The 12285-nt window shown below is 42.6% G+C and overlaps 1 protein-coding gene across 3 annotated transcripts in view; it reads right to left on the reverse strand.

Annotated features, from left to right (window-relative positions):
- MEGF6 (multiple EGF like domains 6) overlaps nucleotides 1-12285 on the reverse strand; it is a 1002006-nt gene that overhangs the window by 33361 nt on the left and 956360 nt on the right. For all 3 annotated transcript variants that reach the window (XM_069239937.1, XM_069239938.1, XM_069239940.1), the window contains 3 exons: nucleotides 4091-4219; nucleotides 2162-2290; nucleotides 1377-1508 (listed from right to left, as the gene is read on the reverse strand). In XM_069239937.1, coding sequence (XP_069096038.1) covers nucleotides 1377-1508; nucleotides 2162-2290; nucleotides 4091-4219 — 390 coding nt within the window. The remainder of the gene's footprint in view (nucleotides 1-1376; nucleotides 1509-2161; nucleotides 2291-4090; nucleotides 4220-12285) is intronic.

Consider the following 12285-nt stretch of genomic DNA (forward strand, 5'->3'; position numbering starts at 1 on the left):
GTGATTGGCATGCCAGTTCTGGAATCATTGGCTTTTACCGTTCACCAACATTATTTACTTGACCGAAGAAAGTGCTGATTCCCAACGAATTAGAAATAGGGGTTGTTCATCTACTGCCTACAAAAATAATCGGAACATTTAGGGGCTACCAAAGTTTAGACAAACCACGGTTCCACAAGGAATCACCAGGGAGTGGCTGGTGTCAGTAGTGTCTCTCTCTATTACACCTGTGTTTGGTAAACTGGATTATCAGGCCTTTTCAACAGTATTAAGGAAACAGATACAAATAGAAGAACAGCGGGCGCTCACAGCGTAATCGAGCACCTCCAGCAACATATTATCCACTAATACGTGTCACAGACATCTACAGAAGAGCGCTCAAAGACAGACCACGGATTGCACAGCAGCATTGCCTGAATGTTCCACTCTTCACCCAGTGCCACATGTCTCAGCTAGCTACTTACCGCACATCTACATATGCTGGGCAGTAGACACGCATACTGGATGAGAAGAGATAGGAACTACTCTAGTGCATTCTAACTTTATAAGAGCACATCCCAATAAATCTGATACATACACACAAAATTCACAGGTTCCTCGCCCTACTGACACCACAGTTCCACAAACCTACCCAGACTCTAGTCTACGAAGCAAACCGCGTAACTGTTTGGAAAGCTAACCCCTTACGCCGAATGCGTTACTCTGCTATTGGCCGCCTGTGGCGAGTGCGTGGTTAGTGAGTGCCAAATAACTTTACCAATGATGATGACACATGAAAAACACACAACAGTTCAGTGCCTGACAGGTCTTATATTATTGCACTTGGACTCACTGATAATTCATGGAGTGCGAAAAATTCCTAACCATGTCTCAGGTGTACCAAATCTTAGCAAGTCAGAATGAGATGGGTGTATTAAGGCACCCACGGGGGTACACAAGACATGTTGAACTCTGAAATTGTTAGAAACGGTAAAGACAAAGGCTATTTTGCTTTCATTTCTCATCAGAAAAAAATTAGAAAAGTCTAGTACAATACACAAAAAGAACTTGCAAATTGATGACGTTATATAAAGCATCCCTTCAATCATTTTGCTCATTTCCCTCTAACCCAGAGAATAGCTTCCCCTGAAAAAAACGTCAACAGTGTGCAAATAAAACAATACGCGAAAAAGGTCTCTCGAAAGTGCAAATGAATTGGCAGTTTTGTTTTATCCACTATCTGCTCTCTTTTCTCCATTCTTTTACTGTTTCAACGAAGATACACTCACTGCATTCCTTGTTATTCTTCTTCATAGAGACAGATAATTTTTCACTTTGCCTGAGTACAATTTCTTGAAAATAAAATAGTGGTGCCCCTTTTGTAGTAGTGAACTCACTCTGCCGGCAGAGATGGCCTTGGTAACCAGGTGCACAGACGCACTCCCCAGTGACTGGATGGCAGTTTTGGTTTTCCCCGGGACACTGACACGCCTGGCCACAATTCACACCAAAGGTCCCTGGCAAACAGGCTGCAGAAAAGAGAAACAGTAATACTACCAAACAACGAAGCAAGCCATTCATTCATGCATTTATATAATTTTTAAATATTACTGCGTTTTACAGCATAAAACAATTCATATTCTAAAGATTGGAATTTTTAGTTACTATTCAAAACTCATCTCCATTTGAATCATCTAGCTTTATTTCTCTGCCAAATAGGAGCCTTCTATACCATAACACTATTCAGCTTGGGTTGAACAGCAGCCACCCCCGACGGATTGGGCAGGGGTTTGGTTCTGAAGGGTTGGGGGTCACCTTGCACAGCAGGGCCCGCAAGGGTGTGTGCTACTCCCCTGAAAGGCAATTCAACCTATGAGCTCTTCAGAGCAGGATTAAGGAGCTAGCCATGTATTCCAAATACACATACATATGGCCAGATGATGCACAGTAGTTCTCAAAGAAAATGGCCAGCAGTCAGACGTTCATGGTGGCTCCACTGGAGGACTTAAGGAAATAAGTGAGCGGCTTTGTAGGTGGTATAATCCAAATGTTGTGGTTGGTTTCACAAACCAATTAGCATTCAAACATGCCATTATAACATCACTACTGTTACAAATAGTCTAGCCACCAACTAAGCATCTACCTAACAAGGGCAACAGGGAGATCTCTGATGCACACTTACATTGGTCGCATCCGTTGCCTGTGAATCCAGGAGGACACCCACACTCCCCTGTGATGTGGTTGCAGGGCGTGCCAGGAGGACAACGGCAGAGACCGGCACAGTTCTTTCCATAGGATCCAGGGAGACAGGCTTCAGGCAGACACAAAGCAGAGAGTTACTTATGGTTATTAATTGGTACATACTACTGCATGGTTTGCATGGCCATTTTATGAGTTATGGATTATGGCCTTATGGCTTCATGCACGCTTGCGAGAGACATTGTATACCAGGGAAATGTAGCCCACCCATTACTTAACATTTGTTGGCTTCACTGTCACTCTTATTTGCTGCCACCTAATTGGCCAGCATGTGATGGCTTAATTTCCTCTTCTTTTGGCTCAAACATGAGCCAAGTACTGATTCCTTCAGTTTGATCACTGTCCTTTCACTGACAGAGCTGTGATTGAGGCCCTACTTTTATTTTTTTATCATTCCCTGTCGTCCTTTTTGACCCTCCTGCCATTTACAGTTATTATTTACTGTGCCGCATGCACTTGGAAAAAGCCCTAATCTCCTTGGGATATTTATTGTGACAACAGATGGTATTTGCTTCAAAGTGTATTTTCACTAGACATGGACATAGGTGCAATTGCACTCTTTATGTGATAGGATTTGTGCCAAATGTATTTTTAGAAGAGACATTAGGAACGGCCATCCAAATAAGACTCTTGATACAAGATTTTCATATTTCCGAAAGCTTCCCAAACATCAACATGCAGAAAGAATACATCGATTTTTGTAGCAAGGTGAGGAGGCACTTTGCAGTGTTCCATTGTTGCAAACTTCTTCAGAGTTCCTACATGTTGGAAAGACGGGACACACCAGCCTTTACAATCACTTAAGAGGCACATGTTGTAGGATAAGGAGGGGCCTTTTTATTAAAAGGATGAAAACGGCAGGGTGAAAAATGTCAAATCTCTGCCCCTAGCAATTGCGAGCCACCTTTATGAACAGGGAGTGTTGCCTTGGATTACTTTCTCCATGCACAGTACTAGGAGTGGACTCGTACGCAGATCAGCAGGATATGGAACTGACGTCAAAGGATTTGAGACCAACAAATGGAAAGTGTACTTGTTTAGCTCCTGGCTCCCTCTTAAAAGTTATTTTTCTAGGTCTCTTCCCCTTCCTATTCATTAAACCCTGTCATATACAGTTCAAGAGAATATCTTCAAAGCCCTTTAGTGCAATTTTAGTTATGATTTCGAGAGCCTTAGTCTGTAAATGGTCAACAAATTACATTGTAGACACTTCCACATCAAGGGAAAAACAGCACTACAAGCATGACAGGCTTAATATTTCACTGCCGTAGTCAAAATGTCAATTTGCTGCTCTTACTCTGACAGGGAGGTGCCATTGCCAGCTTGTGCCATTCTTGTAGAGTGTGGCATAAACGCTGCCAATGATTGCCCTTCATTACAACCACCTTTGACTACAAGGACCAGATTGCAAAGGGTGGCGATTTTGTATAATTTTATATTGGCCATTAATAGGCGTTGGATTTCTTCATATTTCAATGACACTCTTCCTCTCCCCTGCGCTTTAAGAGATTGAACCCATTTTGTTTACAGGCAGATCGGTCAGTAGAGCCAGGTGTGAGTTTCAAAGATGTGTGCCAAGGGAGGAACCTTGCCATATAGGCAAGAAGCCTCTCCACCAAACACTGAAGCACAGAACATAGTATTAATAAAATACCCTCACGCTCTGCAGCATAGAGCCCTGAAATCAGGGGTCATCACTATTTTACAGCATTTTACATAAAATCAGAAATTAGGTCTGCACACGTTTTTACCTTAAAACAAGTCCCTTCAACAGCGGTGTGAAGAACACTTCTATCAGTCTGGTTTCTCCCCTATCCCCAAAAGAAAGTTCCTGAGTAGGCGGCGAACTTACCTTTCTCGCAGTGCCTGCCCCTCCAGCCTCTCGGACAGTCACAAGCTCCCGTGGCATGGTGGCACATGGCGCCACGCTCGCAGTTGCACGTCTCTGCACAGTGCTCACCATAGGTTCCCAGGGGGCAAGCTATGGAGACAGTGACAAGTATTGGCCCAAGAGTAGTCGTAAAGCTGATACAACATCCATCCAAAACAATGCACAATTACTGAGCGAAACAGGAAAAAAGGTTGTCAGTCCAATCTACTCAAACAGTTCTCCAGCCTAAATATAGCGCCTACATCCTCTCATTAATCATTAGCAGCATTATTGTGTAATCCACAGTTCTTAACCCACTTGGAGGGGTTGGGGGAGGGTGTATTTTTAGGGTTTTTTAAGATTCTCCTTTGCTACCGCCAACTTTACATAGTCTGTGGTTTCATAGTTTGAGTTTGCTATAAGGTATTTGGTAACAAGGGACATATCCTACAAATAGTTCACACCCAATGGATCTTCATACACCAAAATGAAGACCAGCTTCTCACATGAATTGTTTAATGCGGGAACAATACTCAAACCTACAACACCAGATTAGCTGAGCCTTCCAATTGGCCGAGTTCTTTATTCCACTTCGCATTTCACTCTGGTTTCAGAGAGAAACTTTGTTAACAAGAGGCCTCGCAGCCACAAGACATATTCTTGGCACGGATCATTACCAAGCTGGCGCCAAGATGGACGCGCGTGTGGATTAAAAGCACATGGGGCCAGTAAAACTTTAAGCATTTTACCTGGGCAAGCTGTAATAATGCAATAAACCATTAATGCCTTGACAACGCCTGTAAATGCAGTTAAGTCTCTTTCATTGATTGTTGGCTGGATAAAAGCTCTTGCAAGGAATCAACAGAGTTATTTTATGATACCACAATACAAGACATTTCAAGAACAACATAACTAGTGGGTGTTTTAGTGTGTTTTAGAGTGGTGTAATTCCTCTGGAAAGAGGAAGGCGGGACAAGGGAAAGAGTCAGCGGACCTCAAATGCATTCTCTAGAGCAAGATGTGAGTCTGCCTGGTCCAGACTGAGATCTGAAAGTACTTTATTTAAGTCCAGTCTCCCACTTGTCACTTTGTTCGACCACAAACAAATCTTCTACGCTGAGTGCAACAGCAGCCACTAGAAGAGGAACACATACAGGCCATCATTTCATGGGAAACACCGGCAAACATACTCAAAGGCATGCAATGTGTTAATAAATCAAAAAATGGGGAGAAAAGGTAAGAAGAGAACCGGAGGGCATTAAAAAGATATAATTCCCGTATTTCGCGAAATGATGTAAGGGACAGCTTACTAGGTCTTGCAGTATTGCAAGAGTTGTCAAAGTTGACCCACAATGCCCCTCTATCACTTTTAATACTGCCCAAACAATGTACTTGCTTTCCACAAGCAAACAGGATCTAGCCCCACTTTAGAGATCAACGAAGACTGGCCTGCTCAAGTTGCTGCCTTCCTCAACTGCCTCACCTAACCATCGCAACAACAAACAGCCCCTTTTTCTTCCTCATTGCCTCACGAGGGCCCCTCAAAACCAATGCCAACCTCTACTGACTACCACCCGCCCACTCAACATCAGACTCTTCTGAGTGTATAAAACATCTTCGTCCCTTTTCTTTGGGCCTTTCAGCCTGGATTCAACCTAAAACAGAGACATGTCAAAAGAGATGGACTTAATGTCATTGCTCAAATCCCTCCCCTATTAATGCCATCCTCTCTCACTTATCCTCACTGAATTATTTTCTATCCTTATTGTCCTGTCTTCTTTCTGTCTTGGAACTATTATCCGCTCTAATCGGCCTGGGGTACCCAAAGCTGTGCACGCACCCCTATGTCTTCATTGACTCCGGAGTCTCCTAGGTAGATATCCATCCGGCAAAGCCGATGGCAAGAGAAACCAAGTTTCAAGAGGTGGAGCGCAATAGGACGATTGACAAATGTGTCATTTGTGATTAAAGTGTTTTGGGATCCAGTGGCAGAGTTTAGCACTTCTAAAACGATAAGTTCTAGAAGTTCTAGTTAATAGTGACTATCCAGCTAGTGGCATAAATAGATACTTTAGGCTTTGCTTGTGTTTCGATCGTTTATAAAAATATTGTCAAATATTGATATGGTTTTTAATAATGAAGCACTTTATAGTCGACATAGGCTCATACAAAGGGAGAAGTGGTTTCTCGATGGGAGCCATGTGCTGTGACGTCACTGAGTTACTGACACCAAGAAAGCCTTGCCTATGGTATTACTGCACTTAGATGACACCAACCTAGCACACCAATGAGAGCAACAACAAAGAAACCCGGTTAAAAAATCTAATCCAGGCAATAGCAGAATCTAAACTGAAACATTTCAATGTAACCTTTTAATCAAGGACACATTAACTAATATGTTTTATGATGCATCACTCCGTAAGCCACCAGGTAAAAACTACTACAAAACTATAGAATTGTACATACAGGCACCTTACAGAATTCACATGTTCTTCTTCTGGTGTGATTCTGTGCAGATTTTGCTGCTCTTTCTTCTGTTCCCGGGAGACCACCTGGCAAAGCAGCCAAAGGTACAAATGCTCTTAAAGCAGTGACTTGAAACTGGGCCACAGCCAGAACAGAGTAAGAGGGGAAATGAGATGAAGATCTGGCATCTTGACTAATTTCCAGATGCCTGATTCATATTTGAGTCGATACACGTTGAGTTCATTCCTTAGCAAGTAGGGAATGAAACACGACTTTTGGAGAACTTCCAACAAAGCGGGAAACAGCAGTGTCGGCTGACAGCCAGTGTTAGGTTTCATTAGAACGGTGGAGAAGGCGATCCATTTGTAAGCGGACTTTTGAAACCTTTTTTTCTCCTCCTACCCTTATACCCCACGCTCCCGAGCTAGACATGGAACCGACAGAGATCCAAATGTGCCAGACGAGGCATTCAAGGACAGCTGATGGCTGCACGCCACCATGCCAGTGCGCAGGCGCAGATGCAACCAACTATCAGATGAGACTGTCTCGCTCCGGAAGGACTGTCTGGCCAACCCTTGCCACCAACCATTACCACTGCGATATGACATGAGTGTACGGTGTTTGTAAGAGCACATCCTGAAGAGGGTGAGAGTTATTTAATGGTCAACACAATGTAGAGAGGTGGGGACTGGGCTGAGAAGTAAACAGGTAAACATGAAAAAGGCGGATATACATGAAGTTCCAAAGGTGCCTTGTGGATTCATGTTTGCGGGTCCTGTGGACATCAAACTCCACCCAGGGCTGTAATTGGAAAAACTTTACTCCAGGAACCCATAAATTCACTGTCAGTGTGCGGCAACAAAAAGGGGGCTTCAGTTACAATGGACGGAGGCATGAAAATCAGCCTGACAGTCAACTTATACCTTTATTATTTAAAATTCTACCACAAATTGGCAAGGAGAAGAAATGTGTCAGGAAACTTGTTCTGGCTTTATTGGTCCTGAAGGCTGGATTTAAAAATTTCTTATGCAGTTAAGGCACCTCCTGTAGACAGCTTTGTGCGCCTGGTAAAACTCATGAACTAATAACGTAGGAGAGTTAACACTGGTGGGTAATACACTTGCAGGAGATATCTGCGTTTTGTCTAGTCACAGTTTTAACTTATAAAACAGCATAGAGCATGTCCTGCAAAAACAAATATGGTAACATCCAAATGACAGATATTATTTTATTTAGCTAGGTAAGTAGGTTACTGATTTTGACATAGAGTACTTTATCACTTGCAGTTCATAAATTGCATTGATTCTAATATAGCACAGTGACACATGAACCAACTTCAAGGACCTGCATGAAAACTGCAAAGCTTGGGTTTCGAACCTTATGTTTTATTCAATCTGTTGTTATTGTAAAGTTTATTTGAGTACAGACAGTCCCAAGCCCTGTTCACATTTTAAATCCAGAATTTGTGTTTTTCTTGGGCATATGCTCTCAACATATGACATAAGATATAATCCTCACACATAAAGATTTCTACACCTTGAAACCCTTATGGGCAGATTTATGGAAAGTGGCCACTTTTCTTGCGCCGTTTAGCACCCCCCTAACTCCACCATGTGTGAGCCAAATTTAACATATGGGGCACAATGGTGTTAATTAGGGAAGTAGAGTCAAAATATTTGACGCTAGTTCGGCACATTGCAGAATTGGTGTCAAAACTTTTGACACTAATCCTGCAAAGCACCCAGAGGTCCATTGAAAATGGTGTGCCTCCTTTTAACGCCTGCTCTGAGCAGGTGTTAAAATGCCGATAAAAAGAAAGCAAAATTTCTTCTATTTCTTTGTGCCATTTTTTTGGCCCGCCTAATGGGGGAACACCCCCTTTGCATACATTTTGCCTGGCGCAGGTATAAAGTGTTGCAAAGGGTTTCAAAGTTGAGCAATGCAAGCATTACGCTGCTTTATAGATATGACAACAGCGTTTTTGGCCATCTAACACCACATTAGCGTAAAAAAAATTATGCTAATGTGTTGTTAGATGGCGGTAGGTCCTCTTAAATCTGAGCCTTATTGTCTTATGTAACATTGTGTACACTGATTTACACACTTGTGTGATTTACTGTCAATGTATAGTGTGTGTGTGTGTGTGATGTAGAGCCCTCAAACTCCCTACATTAGGATGAGTAGAACTATAAAAAAAAAATGTAAAAAACTGGTAAGTGTGATTTAAGTTGTTATTTGTATGAATACTCATACAGACTTGATACATCTGACAACTTACAGCACATGGATATCTTCTATATACAGGGATGAATGAATACAGACAAAAGCTTTCCTCCAAATTGTAAATTCGCTTAAGTACTTTTGAGTGATAAGGTGTGTGCCTTTGTTTCCCTCCATTGCATTAGCATTTAGATGTTAGACTTCAGATAGCTCCCAGTCAGGGCCTTTGTTTTGGGCCCACATGGAATTTAAGGTAAAAAAGCCACTCCCTGCCTGCATGTCCCTACTCAGATAAGAAAGCAGATAATGTGCTGACATTGCTGAATGTCTTCTGGTGTCCGCAAATTACTCCTGGGCTAATTCGGCATATAACACTGGGGACCGACGAACCCCTGATCAGGATCCATTATAGCTGCCAGATCGGGGCTCCAGCTGGATCCCCCTTCTTTCTATCACTGACTCCACTGTTTTTGACCAGCTCCGGTGGCGCAGTCTGCCAACCCATATTTACAAGGCCATGCAAAGCCACCTTGCGTGGCGTTTCATGGCCTTGTAAATATGGACTCCTTTCACACATAACACTGCGTGAAAAGGGCATTCCATAGGTTTTGCTTGGGGTGTTTCCATGCAACACCCATGGAACTCGAAGGAATCTAACAAAGCCCCAGATTTACAATTCTGGGACTGCATTAGATTTATATGCCACTTCAGGGGTGACGTAAGAATGACGCAAAAGGGAGAAAGAAATATGTTTATTTCTCCCCATTTTTTCCTCTTTCTATGTGGGCTGCATTCTGCAACACACATAGAAAGAGAATTGTTTTGTGCAGGAAGGTGTCCCTTCCTCCACAAAAGCAATCATCCTTGCAATGCAGGCATCCTTCCACCATGGTGCAAGGGTGACGCGTTGGCGCTAGACAGAAATTTGTGCAACCAGCGCACGGGGAGAGAACAGAAATGCTGGGCCTGATTTAAGGAAAGCGGCGTAGCACCCAGTGCAGCACCACTTTCCTTGTTCCCCTTAGTGACCGATAACGCCACCATGTGTGCGCCGTATTTAAAATACGGTGCACCATGGCGCATGGGGGCAATAGTGTTAGAATTCCTGATGCTATTTGTGTACTCTGCAGGAGTAGCACCAAAATGTTGACACTACTCCTGCATAATATATAGGGGTCCATTGTATTCAATGGCATGCCCCCTTTTAATGCCTGCTATGGGCAAGCCTTAAAAGTGCCGAAAAAAATGGTGCAAGGAAATCTCTTAGATTTCCTAGCACATTGTTTTTGGCCCCCTAACAGCGGAACGCCCCCCTTGCATACATTATGCCTGGCGCAGGAATATTGTGGTGCAAGGGTTTGCAAAGTGGTGCAATGCATGCATTGCTCTACTTTGTATACATGGCATGTGTAAAAAGCCACTTTAGCACCGCCTCAGCATAAAAAAATGACGATTTGGTGGTGCTAAGGTGGTGCTAGGGCCTTTAAAATCAGGCCCGCTGTATTTTGTAGACACAGTGCATTTCTGTCCTTTCCCTCTGTTGCAGAGCAGCGCAGCAAAGTCCTTAGGCCCATATTTAAACTTTTTTTGCACTGCATTTGCGCCACTTTTTGACGCAAAAGCGGCGCAAACTTACAAAATACAATTGTACTTTGTAAGTTTGCGCCACTTTTGCGTAAAAAATGACGCAAATGCGGCACAAAAAAAGTATAAATATGGGCCTTGGTGCGCCGCCTCGCGCCTCAGGCCTCGTAAGGAGGCCCTTATTCTTTTGAATTACGTTCCTTTTACCTCTGAGAAACCGGACTTGTAACTGGCTGTCCTCAGCCCCACTGCCACTAAACAGACAGACTGTAAAGAATGCTCCTAATTTCGCTACATAAGAGTGCGCTTTTACGTATCTCCAAGATTTACCTTGTTTTCAAAAATGGCTCAATAAATCTCCTGCTGTGTTCCTTGTAAACAATTATTGAATTAAGCCTCTTGGCTAAAGCCCCGATTACAGCTGGCCTGTGGGAGAGTGTGATTAATAGCATCAATTACAGTTATTGCCTAAAAAGTGGGCCATAAATGCGCACCAAAACCCGCATGTCTCGTGATTGCCCAGGCACTGTGCCCCCGGTGAAGTTTAGCAGAGTTGCCTTGCTGAAATACACCTGTCGAAAATTGCAGGGTGCGCAGTGCTGACGGCATAACCTGTAATTTAGAAATCGGAAGTAGCAGGATCTACAGCACATACTGAAATAAACCGGGCCAATCGTGCCCAAGACCACTAATTCATAAAACAGGTGTTGTCCAGGGTGTTTTTGTGTCTGTTGACACTGTAGCGTCCACAGAACGCCACATGGACCTTTCATCAGACCTAGCTATGAATTATTAGCAAACAGTAAGGCTGCTTTTACTTAAATAGAATTCATATTGGCATTTATTATACAATAAATGGACAGTGTCCCCTTGTTTGCTTTTGTTTAGAAAACGATTTTATTTGGTCATTTCTGATTGCATGCTTTCTTTACCGTTGTTATTATTTTGTTTTAAATCATTCTGCTTCCTGTTATGTAGCATAATGTTTATGGGGTATCAGGGAGCTTCAGTAGTATCTGGTTGTAACCAAAGCCTTGCATTCTTAGTGGCCTAAATAGTTTGGAAATTCAAACAGGCTTTTTACAGTTTGTAGTAAAATATCTTGGTCTACCTTTCGCTGTGAAGTAAGAACATATATTTCATTAGCTTGGGTTCAAGCACACTGAACGATTTTTCAAGTGCTGTAGGACCCACACAGTTTTCATGAGTATTCTAGTGTCCACTTTATTAGATGTTCAACGACTTGGGTGATAGTGTGAACTGAATTCCTAAAAGGTAGCTATATCACTCCAGATCCTTTTTGCGCTTTAATCACTAACTTAAATTGAAATGAAATTAGCTATTTCAGCGCACTCACACCATCATCCATGGAGGTATCCTTTGTTGTGTTTGAAGCAAAGTCAGCAAGATGAGAATTTCAGGTAAAAGCCTCTTGTTTGTTGGATGACATTTCCCGGATGGATGAACTCAAAGATAGCAGATCTAACTTAGTTGATATACTTTTGTTAGGTTCGCATGGGGCATGACTAGCCCTCCCATCATGGTAACTGCCAACTTATGTTGAACACGGATTCTGCTATCTAGCAATTGTCAAGCTGAGATGCAGAGTGTGTTGAGCTGCTTCTAGAATGATCCACTATCTGTTTCTAAACGGTCCTTTAAAACGTTTTCCCCCTTGTGCCCAGTGAAGGGCCTTATCACAAAGATACATTTACACATAGGTATCTCTAGACGTGTAAATTTACTCCTACACTTGTTTTTAATTATTATTTTTGTAGGAAAAGCACATTTCATAGAGATACGAATATACTTGTTCCAATTTCTTTGCCGATTCATTATACAGAAGCATAAAATTGACCTTTTACATAGGAGTATGAATTAACAATTGATGTCCATGTTTGACCCTC

This window comes from Pleurodeles waltl, chromosome 6, assembly GCF_031143425.1.
Source record: "Pleurodeles waltl isolate 20211129_DDA chromosome 6, aPleWal1.hap1.20221129, whole genome shotgun sequence".
Lineage (NCBI taxonomy): Eukaryota > Metazoa > Chordata > Amphibia > Caudata > Salamandridae > Pleurodeles > Pleurodeles waltl.